We start from the raw sequence: 22,437 nt of genomic DNA, 5'->3' as shown, positions 1-22,437 counted from the left end.
TCACCAATCGAGATGCCCTGGGTTCCGTTCACCGAAGAATACTCGGACCTCCCGGATTGATGCTTCGCCCGGTTCAGTTTTCCTTTTTCCGCGTCTCCGCCTCCGCCTCCTCCTCCTCGGTCTCATAGCCGACTCCGACACCCGTCATCAGCCATATGCTTCGCGGCCAAGAACCCATAGACCATGCCGCGGAGATTCGTGACGCCGCTCTGCAACATCATGCCCAAGTCTGTCCGCGCCGCCGAGTTCCCCGCGGCATAGAGGCCCGGGATGGGTCGGCCGTCCTGCCTGACGACCTGGGCGTGCTGGTTGATTTCGAGCCCCGCGGCGCCGACGCCCAAAAACGCCTGGATGAGTTTCGTGGCGTAAAAGGGGGCCTGTTCGATGGGACCCAAGGGTGAAGTTCCTAGAGGGGCAAAGGCCAGGCTGGACGTCACCCAGGGTCTTTCGCCGCGGTGGAAGTCATCGTCGCGCCCCTGTCTGCACATGTCGTTGTAACGGTCCACGGTACTCTTGAGGCCGAGAGGGTTGATCCCCGCCTTTGTCGCCAGCTCGTCAAGCGTGTCGGCCACGTGGCATTGCTCTTTAGGCGGGCCAGGTTGCTGTCTTCGCATTGGTGAGCTCCAGTAGTTGTCATCCATAATCAGCCACGTCGGCCAGTGAGGGTGGACATGTCGCACGGGGTCGAGAACGTGTAAACTCGCATGTAGTTCTGGGTAGAAGGTTTCGTCGGCGAATCGTTTGCCTGCGCGGTTCACCACGATCTCATGCGGTCCTACGGGCCAGTACATGGCGAGGATCTCGTTGTCCCACGTTGGCGACGAGACATCCTCATCACGCCGGATTCCCGTGCGCACTGCTCTCTGAACGATACTTCGTGAAGGTGGCAGCGTCGCGATCGCGGCACCCGCGTCCGCCCCCATGGCGAGATGGTCCCCGTCAATACCGGGGAAGACGAGCGTGCCGTAAGGTTCGAACCGGCCTTCGTATCGATGGACAAGGGCAGAGTTGTGATCGTAGCCACCGACGGCCAGGAGGACACCGCGTGTCGCCCGGATGCGTTGTTCTCGGCCACCACCATCGAGACCTTTGACCACCACACCTGTGACTCGTGGACTCGTCCCCGCTTCCGCTTCGCCTCGGATCAGTCGAGTGACAGGACTATTCGTCCGACACGTCGCTCCAGCCTCCAGGGCCGCTTGCAAGAAATACCCGGCCAGGGCTTCCCCGGTGTACACACAGTCCTGTCGCTGTGCCTCGGGTCGACCGGTGATCCCAGCCATCTCGGGGCTCGACCAGGCCTTGTGGCGGAGTTTGTGCCTATAACCGTCACCCAAGCGACGCAAATCAAACGGCTCGGCGTCGAAGTACCGCCCATCTTGCTTCGCGAAGGGCCGAAGGTCCGGGTAGTAGTAGTCCGGCAGATTGGGGATCATGCGAAACTTAACGCCCTTTTCCTCCAAGAAATCAACCGCCTCGTTCGCGGTGTTGAAGAGGTTTCTCGTCATGCGGTCGTTGGCCCACCCGTCTGCGAGGGCCTCGATGTATCGGATCCCATCTTCCACAGAGTCCTCGATCCCGCGGGCCAGTTGATACTTGTTGGCCGGAGACCATATCTGCCCTCCTGAGAGGGCCGTCACGCCGCCAAACTGCGACGTCTTTTCCACCACCAGCGTCTTCAAGCCTTTGCTCGCGGCCGTAATAGCCCCCGAGAGGCCGCCGATGCCTGACCCTACACAGATGATGTCGTATTCTTCGTCCCATCTGCCGTCGACGTCGGCGCTGCTCGAGTGCGACGTCATGTTGAAGTGGCCACAAAAAATAAAAAATGACGTCGTCTATTGCACCTTGGGCTTTCTTAATCTAACAAGGATCGACATCGATAGACTCTGGGATATGTGTATTAATCAATGTGCAGCTTGTTCTTATGTATGTGTATGTACGTGTCTGATCGACGTGTGAACCCTTTTGGCCGTATGCGGAATTCAGACCCCCCATCGGAAAAAGGGGGAGCGGTGGGTGGTTGAGGTGGTGGTATTGGTACAAATGTGGTTTCCGCTCCTGCAGCCACCATAACTCCGCGTATGATGAGCTTTTCCCGGTGGTTCCAGGACGTGTTGAAAGCCCCCCAAAAATGCCCAAGAGAGCTTTGCAGACGGCTTTTTTTTTCATTGCTTCTATCATGATGTTGATGATAACTGGTCCAAAATCTCTACGGGAACTTCCACCCATTTGTCCCTGATAAAGTCTGCGAAGCCTTTGCCCAGATTGTCCAAGGCGACGGTGCTGCTCGAACCACGATCCAGAATGCCATAAACCACAAAATGCACCGAGTGGATGCCCGGGAACTCCATTCTCTCGACGAAATATCTGTCCCGCCAGTCGTCGCCGATCAATTCTCGTAAACGAGCTTGAGACATGAAGCCCTGGAACCACGGCCAGATCTTGGACGTCTTGGGGAAAATGCCAAAGTTGATGTTGGCACCCTTGTCGCCGGATCGGCCGAGGGCCACGTCGCCTAAACGGACAACTTTGGTCTCGGTTCTCGAGGGGACAAACGTTGGTTCCGTGTCGAAGTTTATTCTCTTCTCGACGGCTTCGTACCGTGGTGGGTGGCCCGCCGGGAGAGTCTGGCCAATCGAGCCGTCGGGTTTTAAGATATGGGCAAACTCCTTTAGAGAATTCTGTGGATACAATGCTGGGTAGTATGCGATGTAGCGTATTGGAGCTGCGGTACGGAAATCTAGCGCGTAGTGAAGACCTGTATCACCATCAAGAATTAGTTCTTTAGGGGCTTCTCCAACTCATGCGCACTGGGGACGTGGCGTGGAAGCACATTGTGGACAGACTAACCAGAGAAATGTTGCATGACGAATTCAGCCCACGCGGCTCGAAGGCACGCTACTGTGGCCTCATCGCTTGCCTGAGCGAATATGCGACAGTATGTGGTACTATTCAGTTGAGTGCGCGGGTTTGCTTCAGGTGTCCCGACGCTGCATAATCCCGCTGTCACTACCGGACCAACAAGTCGGGGAACAGGGTGATATAACTCACACTTGAAAGTCGATCACGTCAAAATCCTCCAGCTTGCCTTTCTGGTTGAGGACGTACTTGACCTGTTTCTCTAGCAATTTCCACTTGAGTGCCGTATTGTAGCCTGTGGCATTGAGCAGCAGTTGACACTGATACCCACCACGGTAGAAGATACCCAGTTTTGTCGTGGCCGGTGGTGGACTACCTCTGACGCCGGTGACACGGACGCGGTTTTTCCCATCCTGTTCTAGTTTCACATCTGTAAGGTCCGCCGAAACGTCGCTGTTGAGATAGATCGCGCCCTGCAGCTCGTACAATAGTTGACAACGAACGACGTCGACATTAATCACTCCTTTTCCCGTGTCATGCATAGTGGTCACGCAGCTGCCGTCTTTGGCGATCTCGGCGATTCCAAATGGGATGTCGACCAGTAAGTCCAGGTCAAAGGCGTCGAATCCCGAGAAGTTGCCACCCGTCACGTATCCGGAACACTCGATGAGGTGACCAGCAAGTAATGCCCCGGCCAACTGGTCATAGTCGGTCGCTTGCCAACCATGCCACCACCACGCCGCGGCGATGACTGGGGACGCATCGGCCACACGGCCGCAAATAATGATATCCGCGCCAACGTCGAGGGCCGCGAGGATGGCTCGAGCACCTAGGTAAGCGTTTGCAGCGACGAGCGGCTTACGGTTCAGGTCTCGATACGTCAGCGTCCGTTCATCGAGGCGGACTTCGGTGTTGTCGGAGTCAAGATGTGGTGGTAACTCTCCTGTCCGTTGAAGCTGATCCTTGATTTCGGGCAACACGTCATCACCAGACACGAACGCAACGTTGATTAGGTATCCTTTCTCACTAATCTGTAAGATGGTCACCATCAGCAGCAGTAAAATGGAGATGAGGCCGTCGGCGAAGTTGTCCCTACCAGCCGCTGGACCTTTTCCGCAAGACCACGGGGATTCAACCCTCCTCCATTGACGATGATCTTGATACTCTTCTCCGCGACGACGTCTAGACTCTGCTCGATGCCATCCCAGCATGTAGAGAACCAGCCATCGTGCTGCCCGGCGCGCATGGCCTCTGCATTTTCCGCCAGGCTCACCTCTGTATCGGTTCAGTACGAGCGAGTGAGACCGGTGCTGAACAGCTTTCGCGTACCCGCAAGGTAGTCTCCTGTGATGAAATCCACGTCCCCTTGTTCTGCCTGGCGTCGCATCTGATAGCCAGGGTCATCTTAAAGTTCGTCAAGTCAGAACACTCGCATATGTACGCAGAGAGAGTATCGGATTCGAGCTCGAGTAGGACGGGGACAGAGAAACTGACTTCTTCCACCAGAACAATTGGCGACCCTGACTGGCCGTGTGCCTCGGGCAGACCATCTCGAAGTCGATCCTGCCATTCTAAGCCACTCACTTACTCACTAGGTTTGAAAAAATTGGATCCACGATCTCAAAAGTTGCCCGTGGCGGAATTATCAGGCTCAGGTTGCGGATGTAGTATTGATAGGGACTCGATGGAGCAACTCCAGGACTAGTCGACTATATAATTACGAGCAGATGAGTTACTACCTAATCAAGGAATTACAGGAGGTAATCATACCGAGTACCTCGTACTAACGCCGATACCTCCGAGGGCCTGGCCTTGGCAAACTCTGTTAGTCACACAGCAAATACCCGATAGTCACGTTGCTGTATGTATTTTCCTTTTCCGTGTGTCAATTCCGTCCTATGATCAAATCAGACTACTCAGTACACACAGCTTTATGCCCGACAGCAAGGGGTTAGCGACACATCAAGACGACGGATGCTCGATGACTGATACGAGGATGCTATGTATGGCACAAGAACATCTCAAGATATCGCCAGAGTCTGCAGTCTCGTCGGCGGGGATCATCACGCAAACCAGCCAAGGCAATTTCTTGATGATGAAAGCATCATTTCTATAAGATTGTTCTTATCTTGCTAATGTGACTGTTTCCGTTGAGCCACATATAATTAATCTTGTGAACATCAGCAATGCCAGCCGCCATCTACCGTGTACACCGATCCTGTCACGAATGTGCTTTCCGGTCCCAGCAGCCATGTGAGTACCGCCGCCACTTCTTGCGGCTCGGCCACGCGTCCCATGGGACATGAAGGCGGCACGGCTATACCGTTCATCGAGTCTTGATACAGAGGCGTATTGATGGTGCCTGGAGCCACGGCGTTGACCCGAATCTGACGCTGCGCAACCTCCTTGGCTGCCGACCGCGTCAAGCCGATAATGCCATGCTTTGCCGCACAATACGGTGAGATCCCCGCGATGCCCTCCAGACCAGCCACGGAGGCAATCGAGACAATACTGCCTCCGTCGACAATAGCTCGCAACTGCGCTCGGAGACAAGCCATTGTGCCTTGTCCACGTATGTCATTCAGAGCTCGAATACCTCCGGGGTCACAGGGAGGAGGGGGAGGGGGAAGTTGTGAAGATAGTCATACCAGTGAGGTTCACGCCAATGGCAACATCCCAATGTTCATCATCGACCTCTGTCAGCGGCAGCCTATCGTTCGTACGGCCGGTCACGCCTGCGCAATTAGCGGCGCCGTCTAAACGTCCGAAGTGCTGAACCGTATGTGCGATCCAGTCGTCCACTTTCGCACGCTGGGTGACGTCCAGTTGCGTGTAAAGGAAGTCGGGGTACTGGGAGGAGAACTCGGCCGACAACTGAGCCAACGAGGTGGCATTCCAGTCGGCGATGCTGAGTTTGGCGCCTCTTGACGCCAGGATTCGGGCAGTCGCCTTGCCAATACCACTCGATCCACCGGTAATAGCGATTACTTTGCCATCCATTTCGTACGACAGCCAATGTTTTCGTATGCCTCTCGGATAAGGTTCAAACAAGATCAAGGCCGGACAAATTTATAAGAGTGCTCTCAGTGAATGGACTCTATTCCTTGTGGTCCGTCGGCTTGGATTGGTGCCTTGCACGCCGCGCCAGTGCTACTTCACCTTTATCTTGGGAGGTGCCCTCAATCCCGGGTAGGCAAGGAACTCACCAATTCCAATGACGATATTTCCGGTTAGTGGTAACCACCATATTCCGCCGGGTCACCACTTGTTACTCGCTACGCGGATGAACATTCCGTTGGTTCTGGGAGCTTACCTAAGTTTTGGTATCAAGGTACCAATGGCCGTCGTCTAGGGTCGTTTGACTGGCCTCTCCTACTTCTTGCGCCCAACTTGTTGCACAAACAGCGGATAAGCAAAATTATGAATAGGTCTGTCTATGCCGAGCCTCAGGGCGGTGCCTGGTTGTTTATATACAGACGGCAGCGGTCAGAGAAGATCTCTCGTGATTCCTGCCACACAGACCCCTCAACCAGCGCCTGTCAGATAGCCGCTTCATCAGCCGGCGTCTGTGAGGCCGTCATTGCGAGAGGTCCTCGGGTGAATCTTCAACACCAATAAAGAGCCTCGAGAATTTGGCATCCCGATTCGGGGTCTAGTGGATAGGTTTTCCTGCCCCGATATTTGCTTGAACGAACCATCCATTGCGTTCTTATTGACGTTGGATGTTTGTCCTCTGCATAATTCGTCAATTGCTCAAAACACAAGAGAAACCAAGGATGCCCTACAATTGGGCGTACATCAGTTCAAAAAATGGCCACTGCGTTAGAGGGGCTACCGACCGCACCAACGACGTGCAGGGGCATACTGGTCAGGAAGAACGTGTATCGTTTCGTCTGGTGGCAGTGTCGGCTGAGCTGTTCCAAATTCCACATTTCACCTATCCAGAAATTAGCAAATTGACACTGGCATTCGTTCCCTGTTCACATCATCATCGTCATCATCATCAGAATCATCATTGGCTGGTGTTCCTCCTTTGATATGAACCCTTGACTTCTCTGGACGTGGTGTTTCATATCGTCTATCATACAGACACAAAGTTGGTGTGGTCTGGACTCACCAATTGGCATCCCCCAGCCACTCAAAAGAATCTCGTGCAAGAACAAATCGTCAATCCCCGTGGACCGCTTCGGAATGGCTTCAAAGGCCGGGGCGTCCGAGGTACAGGCGCTGAATTGGGAATCCCAGAGCCATTTCGCCATGCTCCTCGACGTCTCGACCCCGACGTGGCGGATCGGGTGTTGATGACTCCAGCTGATTTTGTCTCCGGCGCTTAGGGCCTCGTACCCCGCGTGGAACCCTGTGCGGATGAGCAGAATGTCGCCCTTTTGGAAGGTCACCCCTTGTGACTCTGCCACAGACTTGAGTTCTTCGACCGTGATGGCGTGGTCGCCGAGTTTGTCGTACGTTTGACCTTGGGAGTCGGACCAGTGGAGGTAGTCTAGGAGGACGCCGCGGCCGACGATGCCCTGGGCACACCATGCTTGATGTCTCATGTCAGAAATACCCATGTCATGTCACGTATCCATCGACCAGCTCATGCAGGGTGAGGAGTATACGGAGTGAATAAAGGTGGTGATACCGTGCATTCCTAGATTCGCCGTCGCTTCAGGCCCCGACAACTGCGACACTTTGGCACCATTGTAAAAGAGCCCCAGGCTTTGATACCCGAAATGGCGGAATCCATCCCACTGGCTAGATATCTGTGACAGTTGGGTAGTCCATCAGCGAGGGGACGCGTCACTGTCAGTAGTGAAAAAGGTCTTAAATAACCCACCTGAGTGTTGAAGTCGAGCAAGTCGTCGTGCACAGCTCGAGGAGCCTTGTGGATGACGGTGTGTGTCAAGGGTTTCCTGTCGTGCGGAGGCCGGGCAAGATAGTCCACGGGGGCATCGAGACCTATGCGGACACCCGTTGTGATCTCTTTGGCCGCGGCCGTCACCACGTCTGGCGTCAATATGTTCAGTGTGCCCAACTGGTCGTCCGGCCCGTACAGGGACCAGGCGGAAAAGGGCGGGTCGCCTTTACGCAAAGGGAGATCTTCAAATGCAGGTCTCGTCATATTGTTATCACAAGTAGGAATATTATCTTGACTGGTGAACATGTAACTCAGTAGGTACATATTCTCGTATCAACGTGGTTGATCTCCATATGGGGCTCGGATGCCCTGAGGGGGGAAGCCCGGCCCCTTGGCAGTTCGGGTTCGCGTGTGCCGGAATTTCGTGTGTGGCTCTATAGAAACGGAATTGACCATATCCTCTCCACCATTACTCCGCCATTGGTGGTGCTTGCTCCAAGGTCCCTCCCCTACCTAGACACCTAATTGTGAGCGACAGTGGGTGATTCCATTTACACTTGGCGAACTTGAACAGGTCCTGTTCACAAGCAAAAAGCTTCACTTGCTTGCCCCAACCCATATACACCGTTTACTCACTCACAACCCCTGCAGGGTCACCTCATCTCACCATGTCCGATTTCACGGTGCCCAAAAAGGCCAAGGCCATCATATACTCCAACCCCGGCACGACGGCCACCGAGATCATCGACGTCGACGTGCCAGAGCCGCAAGACGGCGAAATCCTGGTCCGCATCACACATTCTGGTGTCTGCCACACAGACTACTCGCTGGCCACTCAGACACTGGGCCATGTCCGTCTACCCGAAGGCCAGGTTGGCGGCCACGAGGGCGTCGGCGTCGTGGTCAAGCTGGGGCCGGGGGTGACGGCACGACAACTGGGCGAACGCGTGGGCATCAAATGGATCGCCTCGTCCTGCCTGACCTGCGAGATGTGCCTATACGGCTACGAGAGCAAATGCACGCTCCGTAAAGTATCGGGTCTGGGCCACCCAGGCACCTTTCAGCAATACCTTGTCACGAACGCCCAATACGCCACGCCCATCCCAGATGGCGTCGACTCGGCCAAGGCTGCCCCTCTACTCTGCGGCGGCATCACGGTCTATGTCGCCCTACAGCGGGCCGAGCTGAGTCCAGGCCAATGGGTCGCCATCTCAGGAGGGGGTGGCGGCCTGGGTTCGCTGGCGACACAGTACGCGAAGACCATGGGCTTACATGTCCTGGCCATCGACCACCCTTCCAAGGCGGACTTTTGCCGCAAGATCGGCGCCGATGCCTTTCTCGACTTCACAAAATTCAGCGGTGAGGGCGCCGACAAGGCCCTGGCCGACGAGGCAAAACGTCTCACGGGTGGCGGCGCCCACGCCATCCTCGTGAGCAACTCCTCGTCCAAATCGTACGATCAGGCCCTGGACCTGGTTCGCTATGGTGGTACGCTCGTATGTGTGGGCTTGCCGGAGGGGTCCTCGCCGCCTATAGCGGGTGCTGTCCCTTCGAACATGATTATGAACCGGTTGACTATCAAAGGTGAGTAGTAAATCAACTAATTAGGCCCCTTCTTTCAGGGTTGCCCTCAACTTTCCGATCATCTCTCTCACAAAAGTGGAAAGGTGTAACTAACGTGACGGATGGAAGGCACCATGATCGGCAACCGCAAAGACGCAGTCGAATGCCTGAAACCACTCGCTCGAGGCCAGATCGATCCCCAGGTCACGGTTCGACCAATGAGCCACCTGACTCAGGTGAGTGTCTCTCTCTCCTTTTCCATTATTCTCTCTGCCTTGCTCCATAATCACCATTACGATCTCGTCGAGTATTCGTCTCTGACGACTCTACCCTTGAAGCCCATGAAAGCCAAAAAAACGCCGGGGTACATGATGCGAGTTACTATGTACGGACTGACCGACTGAGTAACTGACATTGGTGAATTTCAAATCTAGGTCTTTGACGAAATGCACGCAGGACGCATTCAAGGTCGTGTCGTGCTGGACATGACAAAGTTGGAGTAGAGTGATAGAATAGTAAATAAAGCATACGAGATACCTGGGTACCTTTTTTCTACAAAGCAGAATGAGTCCTAGTCTGAACCATCTTTGTACTGCCTACTTCCTATGTATATCCATTAACCGATCCCCACGCTTTCGTGCCGCTTTTTCCTTCACAACCCGACATAAACCGTCTTCAGCTCGGTCCAATCGTCCAGAGCGTGCTGACCGTTCTCTCTCCCCTCGCCGCTCTGCTTGATGCCTCCAAAAGGCATATCCAGCGTCATCATCGGACTGGTACAGTTGAGACCAACGGTGCCGGACTCCAACCCCCGCGCCATGCGCATGGCCCGCGACAGGTCGCGCGTGAAGGCACTCGCGTACAGACCGTACTCGGTGTCGTTGGCGAGGCGGAGCACCTCTTCCTCGGTCTGGAAACTGCGGACGCACGCCACGGGACCGAAAATCTCCTCCCGCATGACGGCACTGTGCTCGTCGGGTTCGAAGATGATGGTGGGCTGTATGTAGAACCCTCGATCGCCTTCGCGGTCCCCGCCTACGAGGATCTGATCACCCGCCTTGCGTGACCCGGCGATGTATGTCATGATGCTCTCGAATTGGCCCTTGTCTGCTTGGGGGCCTCGGACTGTGGTGGACGCCAACGGGTCGTTCCCTTCCGAGGGGTTTCCACCCTGTTTCCTCACGGCCGCGACGAGAAGTTGGCAGAACCGCTCGAGGATAGACGCGTGCACGTAGATTCGGGTACTCGCAATACACACCTGACCGGAGTTGTAAAGGATCGAAAAGGCGGCGGCGCTGGCGGCCCTGTCGAGGTCCGCGTCCTCGAAGATGATCAGGGGACTCTTGCCACCTAGTTCGAGCGTGACGTGCTTCAAATTCGATTCCAGCGCGGCTTTCTTAATGGCTCTCCCCGTCCTCGCGGACCCCGTAAAGGAAATCTTTCGAATCTCCATGTGTGAGGCTATCGCGGCGCCGCAGATCGGGCCCGTTCCACTCAGCACGTTAATCACCCCAGCGGGTATACCAGCTTCCCGGCATAATTTTGCGACTAGGAGGCTCGTCAGGGGTGCCTTTTCTGACGATTTAACCACGATAGTATTCCCTGCTAGCACCGCAGGGGCGACCTTGAAGAACAATTCCGTGACGGGGGCATTCCACGGGGTGATGGCTGCACACACGCCGTAAGGTTGCCGGAAGGTGAAATTGACAAAGTTGGGCGTCTGAAGCGACGATTCTCCCTTGACATCGGCCGCCTTGCCGGCCATGTATCTGATGAAGCGGGCCATGTTCGTGCCCTCGGCTGCCAGATCGTCAGTCAAAAGAGAAAAAGCAAGTACCTCATACACACGCTGTGTTCAAATGCGACATACTATATTTTCCCACCGGTTTGCCCATGCTCACGGCCTCTAGCTTCGCAAATTCACCATTGCTGCTCTCGACGAGATCGGCCAACTTGTAGAAATAGGCTGCACGTTGGAATCCACTGAGCGCCGACCATGCGGGAAATGCAGTCTTTGCGGCTCGCACGGCGGCGTCGACGTCTGCTGCGTCGGCTTCAGATATCGATGCCGTCACCTTTTCTGTAGCCGGATTGATCACGTCGAACTTCTTGCCACTCTGAGAAGGGACAAACTCGTTGTTGATGAACAACCGCGTCTCGATGTCGCTTGGGTAAGAAGCGCCATTTTGCAGGGAGACTGTCATGGTGCTGAGCCAGTTCCCTTTCGCTGGTTATTAAGAAATCCAACTGGGAAGTGATGGTCGACTGTTTACTGCAGCGTGTCAGGAGAGTTGATTCGGCATCGATATCATGTCTCTCTCGGGGCGAGCGGTCAGTCCTGTTTTACCAACGTACTTGTTCGTCTCAGATTGTGCAGACGGACAAGTAATTCCCGCGCCTGGAGAATTCGGCGCGGCCCAGTTAAGGTTGGGCAAAGAATGGGATAATAGTCTTGTTCCAAGCCTCACTCTTGATCCCGCTGTTTCTCGGAAATTCGGACGCTTTCGCCCATTCGTTGGCATGCGTCACGCGCAAACCAACGAGCCGGCTTCTACTGGCTATGACCACTATTCCGTTTTCCCTGGGTAACTTTGATTATTTTATTTTGCATTCTTGGCCAGACATTGTCCCCTTGAGGCTGGCTACGGACTTGACGCTCCTACCCAAAGGAATCACTCCCAATTGAACCGAATCGGCTATTCGACCTTACTTCTTCCAACATATCATCATGCCAGTTGCCATTGTCACCGGCGCCGCGTCAGGCATTGGACGAGCCATCGCCCTTCGCCTAGCAGACGATGGATTCAACGTCATGATAGCGGACATTCCACCGCAACAGGCCGCTTCAGAGGGAGTGGTAGAGGAGATCACAGCCAAAGGAAGAAAAGCTCACTACGTCCCTGTCGACGTGTCCAACCAAGAGCAGGTCAAGGCCATGGTTGCTGAGACAGTGAAGGTCTTTGGCGAGGTGAACGTGATGGTGTCTAACGCTGGCATCCTCGACACGATGCCGGTACTGGAGATCAGTCTAGAAAGATGGGAGAGGACCATGGCCGTCAACTTGCGTGGCGTCTTCCTCTGCCACACTACTGCGGCGAGACAGATGGTCAAGCAAGGCAAAGGAGGGAAGCTCATTGCAGCCTGTTCGATATCAGGCTTCCGTCCTAGTGGCCAGTGTCCCGCATACTGTACCAGTAAGTGGGCTGTCCGGGGCTTCACCCAGACGTGCGCCGTGGAATTGGGTAAGTACGGCATCACAGCCAATGCATATTGCCCGGGTTCAGTGCCCACGAATATGTCGAAACAGTTCTCAGAGAAGCTGGGTAAGAACGTGGGCAGTTCAGACATAGACGAGGCGTACGAGAAGTCAGCATACCGAGTTAGCGCTCTTCAGGTGGATTTACAAACGGAGGATATTGCCGGCCTGGTCAGCTTCCTGGCTGGCAAGGATTCAGACCGCATTACGGGTCAGAGTATGATTTGCGATGGTGGTCAGTATACCCTCTGAAGACCTGCTTGTGCCGCATGACAATCGATCGTTGACATTGATTTGTGTTCGCTTCAACAGGGATACAATTTGCATGACCAGAAAGTAGCTACAGGAAGAGAAAGATTCTATGCTAGTCCTGTGCATAACCCAGGGCGACTACTGCATTGCATACATGAAGATGCACGGCGGTAATATCAGAGGGGATTGCTGCTGAAAGACCGTCCCATGATGAGGCGCGGGGCGAATGAAGCGCAGTGGAGCGCAGAGCGACGAAGCCTTGACGTTCGTTGTAGGGACCTTGTTTGCCTGTACCTTGTACGGCGCTACGATTGAATGCACAAGAGAGAACTTTGTCCAGGGCACACTACACTGACCCTCCGTAACGCATACATTACTGTACCAAAGAGCTTGCACTTTGTATTTCCATTCCATTCCTGTTTGCCGCCTTCTCCGGGGCACCCCGGGCTTGGCGTTCTCCACCTCATCCCGCAGCGGAAATACAACAATTCCGCGGCCAATAACAAAGCACCATTGCCCGAGATGAGGCTTTCCGGGGACCCCACCGATGCATAACTGTCCTCGGGATCTAGAACAACAGGGCATAGAAAACACACCGCCCCACCCTTTTGATCAAGTGGGGGCGACTTATCACCTCGGACGAACCGCCCGAGAAGCATTCCGCGCATTTTGGGTTTCTCGGTCTTGCATTGCCGCCGTCGGTACGACAGACGTCAAGAGACAGAGACTGTCTATATGTTGAATTTGGAGTGACGAAAAAGGACAAACCGTTTGAGCCACTACAACATCCACAACCAGTACCTTGTTTTCTCTTTAGACAAAATGACAATCAACGATCGAGGAAAAGAGGCTTCCACGTCGAATAGCCATGGCGCGAATACTCGAAACCTACCGCCGCTGTATGACCACTGTATTGACGACCTCCCGCCCGTCAAGGTGATATGCATCGGTGCCGGGTTCTCGGGCGTCTTGACCGCCATCAGATTCCCCCAACGAGTGTCCAATCTAGATCTGGTCGTCTATGAGAAGAACCCGGAGGTGGGAGGGACTTGGTACGAGAACAAGTAAGTTCAAATCGATCGGCACGGGCATTTGACAGGCTTGATCTTGACCGAGCCACTGACGGGGCCCTCCCAGTTATCCAGGCGTACGTTGCGACGTACCGTCGGCGGCATATCAATTTTCATTCGAGAGCAATACGCAATGGAGTGAATATTATTGCACCGGCGGGGAAATCCAGCAATACATCAAGCGAACCGCCCACAAATACGGCGCGTACAAATACATCAAGTTCAACACCGAGTTGATCGGCGCTACCTGGGACGAGGATGAGGGAAAGTGGCACGTCAGCCTGAGGGATGTCGAGACGGGAAAGGTAGCAAATTCACTTGTGAACCCCTCATGAAATGCATCATGGTAGTGGTCCTGATTACTGACTACGGGAACCATACAGTCATTTGGAGATTCGTGTCACTTCCTCATCACCGCCACTGGCATTCTCAACAACTGGAAATGGCCAGATATCGAAGGACGCGAGAGCTTTGAGGGCAGAATGGTCCACTCTGCCCGATGGGATCCGACCCTAACTAGTGAGACGATGAAAGACCTTGACATTGCTTTAATCGGAGCCGGGTCAACGGGGATCCAGATCCTCCCTCAGATTCAGCCTGTGGCGAAGCGCGTGGACCATTATATGAGCAGCAAGACCTGGATTTCTCCGATTGGGTTTGGAAGTGAAGAGCTCCAAGCTCGAGGGGCGACAGGCAATTGTGAGTATCAACCCTTTGATATCTCTGGACGGTGCTCATCATATGTCCATGACAGTCAAACATTCTCCTGAAGAACTGGAGCTATTTCGCAAAGACCCCCAGGCCTACTTGGAATGGCGGACCAAGATCGAAAAGATGGTCAACGCCGCGGCACTAATCACATTACACGACTCACCTGTGCAAAAGGAGTTCATGACGATCAACCGCGAGGCCATGGCGAAGAAGTTGGCGAAAAAGCCACACATTATGGAAGCCCTGGAGCCGAACTGGCCGCCCGGGTGCCGTCGTCTGACGCCCGGACCAGGCTACCTCGAGGCCCTCGTAGAGGACAATGTGGACTTTATCTCCACCAAGATCAAGCGGTTTACCAAGAACGGGATCGAGACGGTGGACGGCAAGGAACGCAAGGTTGACCTGGTCATCTGTGCCACAGGATTCGATACATCGCTGAAGCAGCCTATGCCTATCATCGGCAGGAACGGTGCCAACCTCAACGACATCTGGCGTGATGACCCAGTGTCGTATCTGGGAATTTTCCCCCCGGAGATGCCCAACATGATGCGCTTTATCGGGCCCAACGGCGCCTGCGGGACGGGCGGACTTTTACTCGTCATCGAGTACGCGTGCGAGTATATGATCAAGATGGTCCAAAAGGCTCAACGCGAATACATCAAGGCCGTGGTCCCTAAACCAGAGGCGATCCGCATGTTCGTCGAACACACCGACGCCTACTTCACCAAGACCATCTACACACAGCCCTGCAAGTCGTGGATGAAGCGTGGCAAGGAAAACGGACGCATCGTGACCATCTGGCCCGGTTCGGCCATTCACATTGTCAAGTCCTACGAGAACCCGCGCTGGGAGGACTTTGACTACGAGTACTGCTCCGAGACAAAGCACAATCACCTGTCCTGGTTGGGGAACGGGTTGACCGTCTTACAAGAGCAGGACAACCACACGGCCGACTACCTGGTTAATGTGGATCAGCCGCCTGTCGTCAACCATGATGCTGATTCTGATACGGGAGCGGCGGTGCGGGATAGAATACGGATAGATGGGGTGTAGAAGGGGGGAGAGAGCGAGCTATGATATTTAAACCGCATAGTTGAATACGGGCACTTGGGCTATGAAGCATGTGTACAGTGAAAGCACATCAAAACTAGATATGTAAATTTATCTACTATATCTGCCAGCGCTACGCACCTCGTCTGTGCCACTCTCTCTCTCTGTGCCTCTGAATTCTTCCATTCCACTCAAGACTGGCCTAATTTCCACGGACGTGCGCCCTCGCCTTTTCCAACAACAACGGCGCCGAACTAGAAACGGCATCAATTCCCATCAAACTCGTAATCTCCAACATCTCCAGTATCTCGGCGGGGGTCGCGCCTAGCTTTAACGCGTTACGCATGTGAATCTTGGTTCCTCGCGAGTAGAGATGTGTCGTTGCGGCATCAATGGCCGTGATGATGATCTCGCGGTATTTGGGGTCGAGGACCTTGGAGCGCGACGAAAACGAAGAGAAGTCAGTGTACTGGTCGAAGAATTCCGGGTCCAGATCCAACAAGGGTTGGAAGGTCTCGGGCCAAAAGCCTCTGGTCGCGATGAATTTGGCTTTGATTTGCTCTTTTTCTTGTTGCTGCGCCTCGTCCGTTGCGGTAGCATCGATGCCGAGTTCCTCCATCAATTCTTGCAAGATGGGGAAACCCAATGTCACAGTGTGCACGCCCAGGAGGTAACTGAGTCCTAGAACTTCAAAGATCTCTTCGCTCGTGGCGCCCACGTTCAATGCGGCGACCACGTGTGCCTCGACCGCGGGCAGGTGGATGTGCGTCACGGACGAAGCGACGGCGATATAACAAAACTCTTGAATCTTGGGCGGTAAACGTTGCCGGTGCTGCGACGCCCATTGAATCTTGAGGTAGCCTTCTAGGTAGGCCGGGTTGAGCTTGGCCACGGATTCCCAGGCTGGGGACCAGATGCCGCGCTGGGCCTCGAATTGGCGCTTCAGTGCAGCGACTCGGTCGTCCGATGTGGATTGAGCCATGTGAGCCACGTTGAAGGTATTTTGAGAGGTCTGGCGAACACTGGTATCTCAGATGATCAGATCAGTGTCAAAACGCCAAGCCGGTTGTTTTGAGCGCGTGTATACAAGTACCTTTGCCCAGACCCTTCTGTGCTGATGCAACCATTCTGGCAAAATCGACAGCCGAAGGCACCAACAAGTGCTCCGAGCCGAGTGGTTGAATGAGCGAGGGGATCGTGGGTGGGAGAGAAGCCGCATTCCGCACCCAATTCCGTAGGCTCCGCCAAGACTTTCCACCCTCATCAACCATGGACCTCAATTCACTACCCGATCGAGGTGCATAGAGTCGGTCGTCCCGAGCAGGAATTAGATGTGACAGCCCCCTAAAGGCCCTGTCTAGTATATTCTCGCCTGTACGGCGCTGGAGGACATTACAGCTCACACCAGAGCCGGCTCACTCAGAAATACCTACACCCGTACCCAAGCATTTCCGGTGGTAAGTCCTTTGCAGCCATGTGACTCGCCCAAATAACCTAACACCATACAACAGTTTCCCCCCAAGAGTCATGACTTACCCTCAAGGCAAGCGCGCTCTCGTCTTCGGCGCCTCTGGTATCACCGGGTGGGCAGTGGTCAATGAGATCCTCCACGACTACCCGGCCAAGGGTGTCTTTGACAAAGTCGTTGCTCTCACCAACCGACCATTGAGCCTCGAGGTGTCGCAATGGCCCGCGGACAAGAGACTCGAGATTGTCTCGGGCATTGACATCTTGAAAGGCACTCAGGAGGATCTCGAGGCGACCATCAAGTCGAACATCCCAGACATTGACACTGTCACCCATGTGTATTATTATGGTGAGATCATGTCCTGCCTTTCCTTGTTGAGGTCGGGCCTGCGAGTGTATATGTGTCTTGGTATTGACGGGGTTATATCATGTCAGCATTCAAGCCCCAGCCAGATGTCCAGGCAGAGTTAAAAGACGCCGTGGCCATGTTAACCCGAACAACTATCGCCTTGGACCGTCTGGCACCGAAGCTCGAGTTTATTAACCTGCAGACTGGCACCAAGGTGAGTGAAAACCCGTCTATCATTCATGCTTGAAACTCCCCTTGCCAACCGACCACCCATATCTCCCCCCTCACAAGCTCACGGCCACTTGTGTAAACTAGCAATACGGTTACTACCTCCGTCAAGACCACTACTTCCCGGTCCCGCTCAAAGAGAATCTGCCCCGACTCAAGAAGCCCTTTGCCGACGACATCTTCTACTACCCCCAGGTCGACTTCTTGACGGAATTTTCCAAGGATAAGAAATGGACATGGAACGAGACCCGACCAGACATGATCATCGGCTTCGTCTGCAACCTCAGCAACCACTCCCTGGCCGAGATCATGGGCGTCTACCTGTCACTCTGGGTCAAAGTCTACGGCAGAGATTCCGAGGTACCCTTCCCCGGCAACCCAGGAAGCTGGGTCGCCAAGCACAACGAAGCCGGGGCCGACATGATTGCGCGTCAAAACATCTTCACTTCATTACATCCCTCGACCTGTGGTCACGGCGAGGCCTTCAACACGGGGAGCAACCCCCAATGGCACACCTGGGAGCAGAAGTGGCCCCAGATAGCGGCTTATTTCGGCTTGAAAGGCACTCCTCCAGTGTCCGAGACACCAAAACATCGTCCAAGGGACTTTATAGACGAGCATTTCGACGAGTGGCTCGCGTTGGAAAAGGAACACGGGTTACGTCCCGGTGTGGCCAAGTCCGAGGTCCGTCAACCCGTCTTTGAACTAGGTCAGTTGGAATGGACCGACTTTGATCGCCAGGTCGACATGACAAAACTGCAACAAGTTGGTTTCACCGAGAGTGCCGAGGTCATGGAGATTTGGGGCACTTGTTTCGATAGGATGCGCAAGGCTAAACAGATACCTTAGCAATATAGATTCCTAGATGACGGAAGCTTGTTCTTCTTCTTCTTTCCCCACCTCAGATTTACGCACCTGTATACTCATTTTGATAACGTTATGTGTTATCTATCTCGGGAAAGGCCTAAACGGGACCTCTCATCTCTTCAGTAATCATATAGTTCAGTGAGTGGCTTGTCATATGTAGCGGTCTCGAGTTGAATACATCAAAAAGTAAATACATATATAAATATATAGCTATAGCAGCTCCAAAGGCCGACTCTGCGCGACCTCGGTGCTCGTCTTGTCTTCTCCATTGGACGACCCATTCAGCCCGTTGGACAAAGGCTTCGTGGCTTCCAAGGCGATTTTTCCCGCGGGCTGGATCAGGAACCCCTCGAGCTCATTCCGCCGCCTCCACTCGGCCAGGATGGCGTTGAACTCGAGCCCGCCACCACCGTAGGGCTGCGCACGCAGCGTCTTCTCGTCGACGACACCCTCGTTGTTGTAGTAACCAGGGGTGCACTGCATGAGGAAGTCCTTGCGGGCCTGGCTCTTGAGCAAGACGTGATCGACCCAGCTCCGCTCGGCCTCGGGGCTGACCTCGAGAACCTCGATGCCCCGTCGCTGACACTCGTCCAGGACGTAGATAAAATGCGTGCCCATCTCCATCATGCTGTGCGTCCAGTTCGGGTTCGGGGCCGACTGTGTCGGGCCCAGAATGAACATGTTGGGGAACCCGTGGATGGCCCAGCCCTGGAAGGTCGAGGGCCCACCGTTCTTGTCGGACCATTTCTCCGACAGACTGAGGCCGTGGCGACCAAACACTTTGCCGTTGTCCTCGCTAAAGTCGCCGCCAAAGTCGAACCCGGTCGCGTAGATGATGCAGTCCAGTTCGATCTCCTGGCCGCCGTTGACCACCATCCCTTTCGGGGTGACGGCTTCCACGCCCCGACCGTCCGTGTCCACCAGCGTCACGTTCTCCCGGTTGAAGGCCTGTAGGTAGTCGTCGTGGAAGCACGGTCGCTTGCAGAACTGCTGGTAGTAAGGTTTCAGCTTCTCGGCCGTGGTGGCGTCGTGCACGATCTGCTCGACCCGGCGCCGGATATACTCCATCTTCTTGAAGTCGGCGAGCTTGAGTCTCTCGGCGACGGCGTTATTGTCCACGTCGTCGCTGCCCGTGCCGAAGAACCCCGGGGTCGATCGCACCGCGTCCGTCCACCCGTCGTCGACCAGATCAATCTCCGTGGCGCCCCCGTTGATGATGGTGGTGAAGTTCTCCATCCGCTCTCGCTGCCACCCCGGTTGTAGATCCGACGCCCACTTGGAGTCCGTGTCCTTGTTGTTCCGTGCGTCCACAGACGACGGCGTCCGTTGGAAGACGTACAAGTGTTTAGCCCACTCGGCCACGCGAGGCACAATCTGAACCCCCGTCGCCCCGGTGCCGATGATCCCTACGCGTTTATCCCCCAGCCCGACGAGCCGAGGATCTTCGGGGCTACCGCCAGTATAGCTATAGTCCCAACGACAGCTATGGAAGCTCTTACCCTGGAAAGTGTCGATACCCGGAATGCCTGGGAATTTGGGAGTGTGTAGAGGGCCATGGGCGGGTAACACCCATCTGGCCCGGATGTCGTCGCCACGGTCCGTCTCGATCTTCCACAGACGCTCATCATCGAGCCACGTCATTTTCGTCACCTCGGTCTGGAATAAGGACCGTTCGTTGATGCCGTACTTCCTGGCAATGTTCCGTGCGTGCTCGTACAGTTCTTTGCCCGAGACGTACTTGCGGGTCGGGATGGTGCCCATTTCCTCCAGGAGCGGCATGTAAATGTAGGCGTCGATGTCACACTGAATGCCTGGGTATCGGTTCCAATACCTATACGACACAGAGGAAGAATGCGTTAATATCACTTTCAGCGGATTCTTGTCGGCGGAGACCTTACCATGTGCCCCCCACATCACCGCCCTTCTCGACGACACAAATATTCGTATATCCCTTGGTCATTAGCCGAGCCGCGACCTGAATGCCCGTGTAGCCGGCACCGACGATGAGGACATCATAGACGGCCTTAACTGGGTCACGCTTGAAACCTGGCGACACGTACGGATCTTTCAACATGTCGTTCAGGTCCTTGGGACGACTGTGTCGGAACTGAGTCGGACCTCCATTGTGCAGACGCTTGTCTCGCTCGGCGTTGTATTTCTGCTGTAGAGCCTCTGGGTTAAAATCGACCTCGCCATTGGCCACGGTGGGGGCCATGCTTGGAGTCTGGAGGTCAGTCAAGGAGTGTGTCTGTTTATTTTTTGCAGAGTAGCGTCTTTTGCTTGTCCCGGGAACAAAAAAGCGTGTCAGAGAGCTATAATATATTTGATCTTTAGGCCAGGTGGTGCCAACGCGAGGTATAGAAGAAGGCACGGAGATATTTGGACTTCTCGAGGTATACAGTTAGGTGTCGAGATACATTCGCCCGCCCAATTATGTCGAAGCGAGCATGGGATTGCATGAGCCTTGAGCCTTTTGAGGCGAAAGTTCGTCCCGCAATTCGGTAAACAGTGGGATGAAGCTGGAATTCCGCGTCACTCAAAATCAATTCCGAAGGAGGGGCCCCCGAGCAAAGCCTTTTGCTCCAGCCTAAGGAAACTCAGAAGCGCTTTATGATCGAGGTATCTCGCACATAATTTTCATAACCACTACTCAGACTTTAGGCGTGTGCTCGTCTCGGGCCATGTGGTCTGATACTGCCTGCATCTCTCTCTCTCTCTCTCTCGTATGTGCGCTTACGCTCCATGTCTCAAGCGTCGCGTATCTCTAGAAATATGCCATTTTAGGGAGCCAGTAGATGTTTATCTAGGGGAGAAAAGCTATAGCGAAAAAACTTTGGCTTGAAGCCATCTCCCCGTGTTCGTAATTGTCTTGTCCGCCTCTGGAGCCTTCCCAGCCATGAGTTGGTAAACGTGCTGCATTTCCGGCCCAACTTCGTGGGTGACATCGACGCCAGCTTGTTTGGCTCGTTGGACGAGCTTCTCCGAGTCACTGAGTAGAACCTCCCACTCACCAACCGAGACGTGAATGGGGGGAAAGCCGTTCAAGTCTGCGTACAGCGGGTTAGCGAGGGGCAGCTTCGGTGAGGCCTGGTCCAGGTACAGCTGGCTGAAGTACGCCTCGGTTCCTCGATTGGCAAAGACGTCCCTCTGAGCGTTGGAGTCAAGGGACTCGCCAGTGGCCTCCAGGTCAACCCAGGGAGAGATAGCCACGATACCCCCGGGAAGACCGACACCCTCTTCCTTCAGTTTCAGCGTGGTGGTGATGGCGAGATTTCCCCCAGCCGAGTCCCCGGCCAGCACGATCTTGCGAGCCTCGATACCCCGTCCTAGCAGCCATTTAAACGTGGCCACTGCATCCTCGATCTGTGTGGGAAACCGAAACTGGGGCGCCAGGTGGAAGTCGGTCAACAACGCTTGGGCGCCGGCTGCTTTGGCCAGATGAGCAGCCAGTTTCCGGTGGCTCTGCGGTGACCCGGCAAAGCACCCTCCTCCGTGCAGGTACAGAATGACATGACCAGGGTTCGCCGTGGTCGGTTTACACCAGATGGCCGGTCGCACGGTGCCAGGACAGAGAACTTCTTCGTAGACGACATCCGTAGGTTCGGCGGCGAGGATCTGATTGAGCTCAAACATGTACCGGATCTCATCAAACGAGCCTTGGGACGTCTTGGCCAGGGTGCCCTTGATGAACTTGTAGAGATTGACAATGGATTCTGCTTCGGGAGATGGCATCTTTCTTGTCCCTTTCTTGTGTCTCTGTGTGTCTTGTGTTTTTGGGGACAATTGTGATTATACAACGAGGTAGGCCAACAGGTGATGTTGTAGGGTACCCTCTTCCTCCCGCCTACCGTTGTATAGATAGGTACGTTGTATATAGTTGGCGAATTTACAAAGGGGATTTTGTTAA

General features: G+C 54.6%; 11 protein-coding genes across 11 annotated transcripts; 4 read left to right on the top strand and 7 right to left on the bottom strand.

Annotated features, from left to right (window-relative positions):
- Nucleotides 1-122: 122 nt before the first annotated feature.
- AYO20_03833 (hypothetical protein) lies at nucleotides 123-1,802 on the bottom strand (the record flags this gene model as incomplete). Its single annotated transcript, XM_022642133.1, has 1 exon — nucleotides 123-1,802. The coding sequence occupies one exon, from the start codon at nucleotides 1,800-1,802 to the stop codon at nucleotides 123-125; it is 1,680 nt and encodes a 559-aa protein (XP_022501790.1).
- A 378-nt stretch (nucleotides 1,803-2,180) lies between these two features.
- AYO20_03832 (hypothetical protein) lies at nucleotides 2,181-5,862 on the bottom strand (the record flags this gene model as incomplete). The annotated part of the gene is made up of 7 exons (XM_022642132.1): nucleotides 2,181-2,761; nucleotides 2,854-2,993; nucleotides 3,055-3,893; nucleotides 3,959-4,137; nucleotides 4,192-4,266; nucleotides 5,186-5,425; nucleotides 5,511-5,862. 7 exons carry the CDS (start codon nucleotides 5,860-5,862, stop codon nucleotides 2,181-2,183), a joined length of 2,406 nt encoding a protein of 801 aa, XP_022501789.1.
- Nucleotides 5,863-6,665: 803 nt separating this feature from the next.
- On the bottom strand, nucleotides 6,666-7,981 carry AYO20_03831 (hypothetical protein; the record flags this gene model as incomplete). Its single annotated transcript, XM_022642131.1, has 4 exons — nucleotides 6,666-6,799; nucleotides 6,980-7,388; nucleotides 7,479-7,622; nucleotides 7,697-7,981. The coding sequence occupies 4 exons, from the start codon at nucleotides 7,979-7,981 to the stop codon at nucleotides 6,666-6,668; spliced, it is 972 nt and encodes a 323-aa protein (XP_022501788.1).
- Nucleotides 7,982-8,385: 404 nt separating this feature from the next.
- Nucleotides 8,386-9,783, top strand: AYO20_03830 (hypothetical protein; the record flags this gene model as incomplete). Its single annotated transcript, XM_022642130.1, has 3 exons — nucleotides 8,386-9,301; nucleotides 9,410-9,516; nucleotides 9,715-9,783. 3 exons carry the CDS (start codon nucleotides 8,386-8,388, stop codon nucleotides 9,781-9,783), a joined length of 1,092 nt encoding a protein of 363 aa, XP_022501787.1.
- A 149-nt stretch (nucleotides 9,784-9,932) lies between these two features.
- AYO20_03829 (hypothetical protein) lies at nucleotides 9,933-11,484 on the bottom strand (the record flags this gene model as incomplete). The annotated part of the gene is made up of 2 exons (XM_022642129.1): nucleotides 9,933-11,080; nucleotides 11,151-11,484. The coding sequence occupies 2 exons, from the start codon at nucleotides 11,482-11,484 to the stop codon at nucleotides 9,933-9,935; spliced, it is 1,482 nt and encodes a 493-aa protein (XP_022501786.1).
- Nucleotides 11,485-12,008: 524 nt separating this feature from the next.
- Nucleotides 12,009-12,788, top strand: AYO20_03828 (hypothetical protein; the record flags this gene model as incomplete). The annotated part of the gene is made up of 1 exon (XM_022642128.1): nucleotides 12,009-12,788. The coding sequence occupies one exon, from the start codon at nucleotides 12,009-12,011 to the stop codon at nucleotides 12,786-12,788; it is 780 nt and encodes a 259-aa protein (XP_022501785.1).
- An 822-nt stretch (nucleotides 12,789-13,610) lies between these two features.
- On the top strand, nucleotides 13,611-15,622 carry AYO20_03827 (hypothetical protein; the record flags this gene model as incomplete). Its single annotated transcript, XM_022642127.1, has 4 exons — nucleotides 13,611-13,852; nucleotides 13,926-14,163; nucleotides 14,242-14,557; nucleotides 14,613-15,622. The coding sequence occupies 4 exons, from the start codon at nucleotides 13,611-13,613 to the stop codon at nucleotides 15,620-15,622; spliced, it is 1,806 nt and encodes a 601-aa protein (XP_022501784.1).
- A 199-nt stretch (nucleotides 15,623-15,821) lies between these two features.
- Nucleotides 15,822-16,601, bottom strand: AYO20_03826 (hypothetical protein; the record flags this gene model as incomplete). Its single annotated transcript, XM_022642126.1, has 1 exon — nucleotides 15,822-16,601. One exon carries the CDS (start codon nucleotides 16,599-16,601, stop codon nucleotides 15,822-15,824), a length of 780 nt encoding a protein of 259 aa, XP_022501783.1.
- A 545-nt stretch (nucleotides 16,602-17,146) lies between these two features.
- AYO20_03825 (hypothetical protein) lies at nucleotides 17,147-18,512 on the top strand (the record flags this gene model as incomplete). Its single annotated transcript, XM_022642125.1, has 3 exons — nucleotides 17,147-17,435; nucleotides 17,522-17,649; nucleotides 17,751-18,512. 3 exons carry the CDS (start codon nucleotides 17,147-17,149, stop codon nucleotides 18,510-18,512), a joined length of 1,179 nt encoding a protein of 392 aa, XP_022501782.1.
- Nucleotides 18,513-18,740: 228 nt separating this feature from the next.
- AYO20_03824 (hypothetical protein) lies at nucleotides 18,741-20,745 on the bottom strand (the record flags this gene model as incomplete). Its single annotated transcript, XM_022642124.1, has 2 exons — nucleotides 18,741-20,361; nucleotides 20,429-20,745. 2 exons carry the CDS (start codon nucleotides 20,743-20,745, stop codon nucleotides 18,741-18,743), a joined length of 1,938 nt encoding a protein of 645 aa, XP_022501781.1.
- A 602-nt stretch (nucleotides 20,746-21,347) lies between these two features.
- AYO20_03823 (hypothetical protein) lies at nucleotides 21,348-22,262 on the bottom strand (the record flags this gene model as incomplete). The annotated part of the gene is made up of 1 exon (XM_022642123.1): nucleotides 21,348-22,262. The coding sequence occupies one exon, from the start codon at nucleotides 22,260-22,262 to the stop codon at nucleotides 21,348-21,350; it is 915 nt and encodes a 304-aa protein (XP_022501780.1).
- Nucleotides 22,263-22,437: the final 175 nt, after the last annotated feature.

Source organism: Fonsecaea nubica (assembly GCF_001646965.1).
Source record: "Fonsecaea nubica strain CBS 269.64 chromosome Unknown Scaff19, whole genome shotgun sequence".
Taxonomy (NCBI): Eukaryota; Fungi; Ascomycota; class Eurotiomycetes; order Chaetothyriales; family Herpotrichiellaceae; genus Fonsecaea; species Fonsecaea nubica.
Note: the sequence above shows the minus strand (reverse complement) of the source record. Positions and strands in the feature narration are given on the sequence as shown.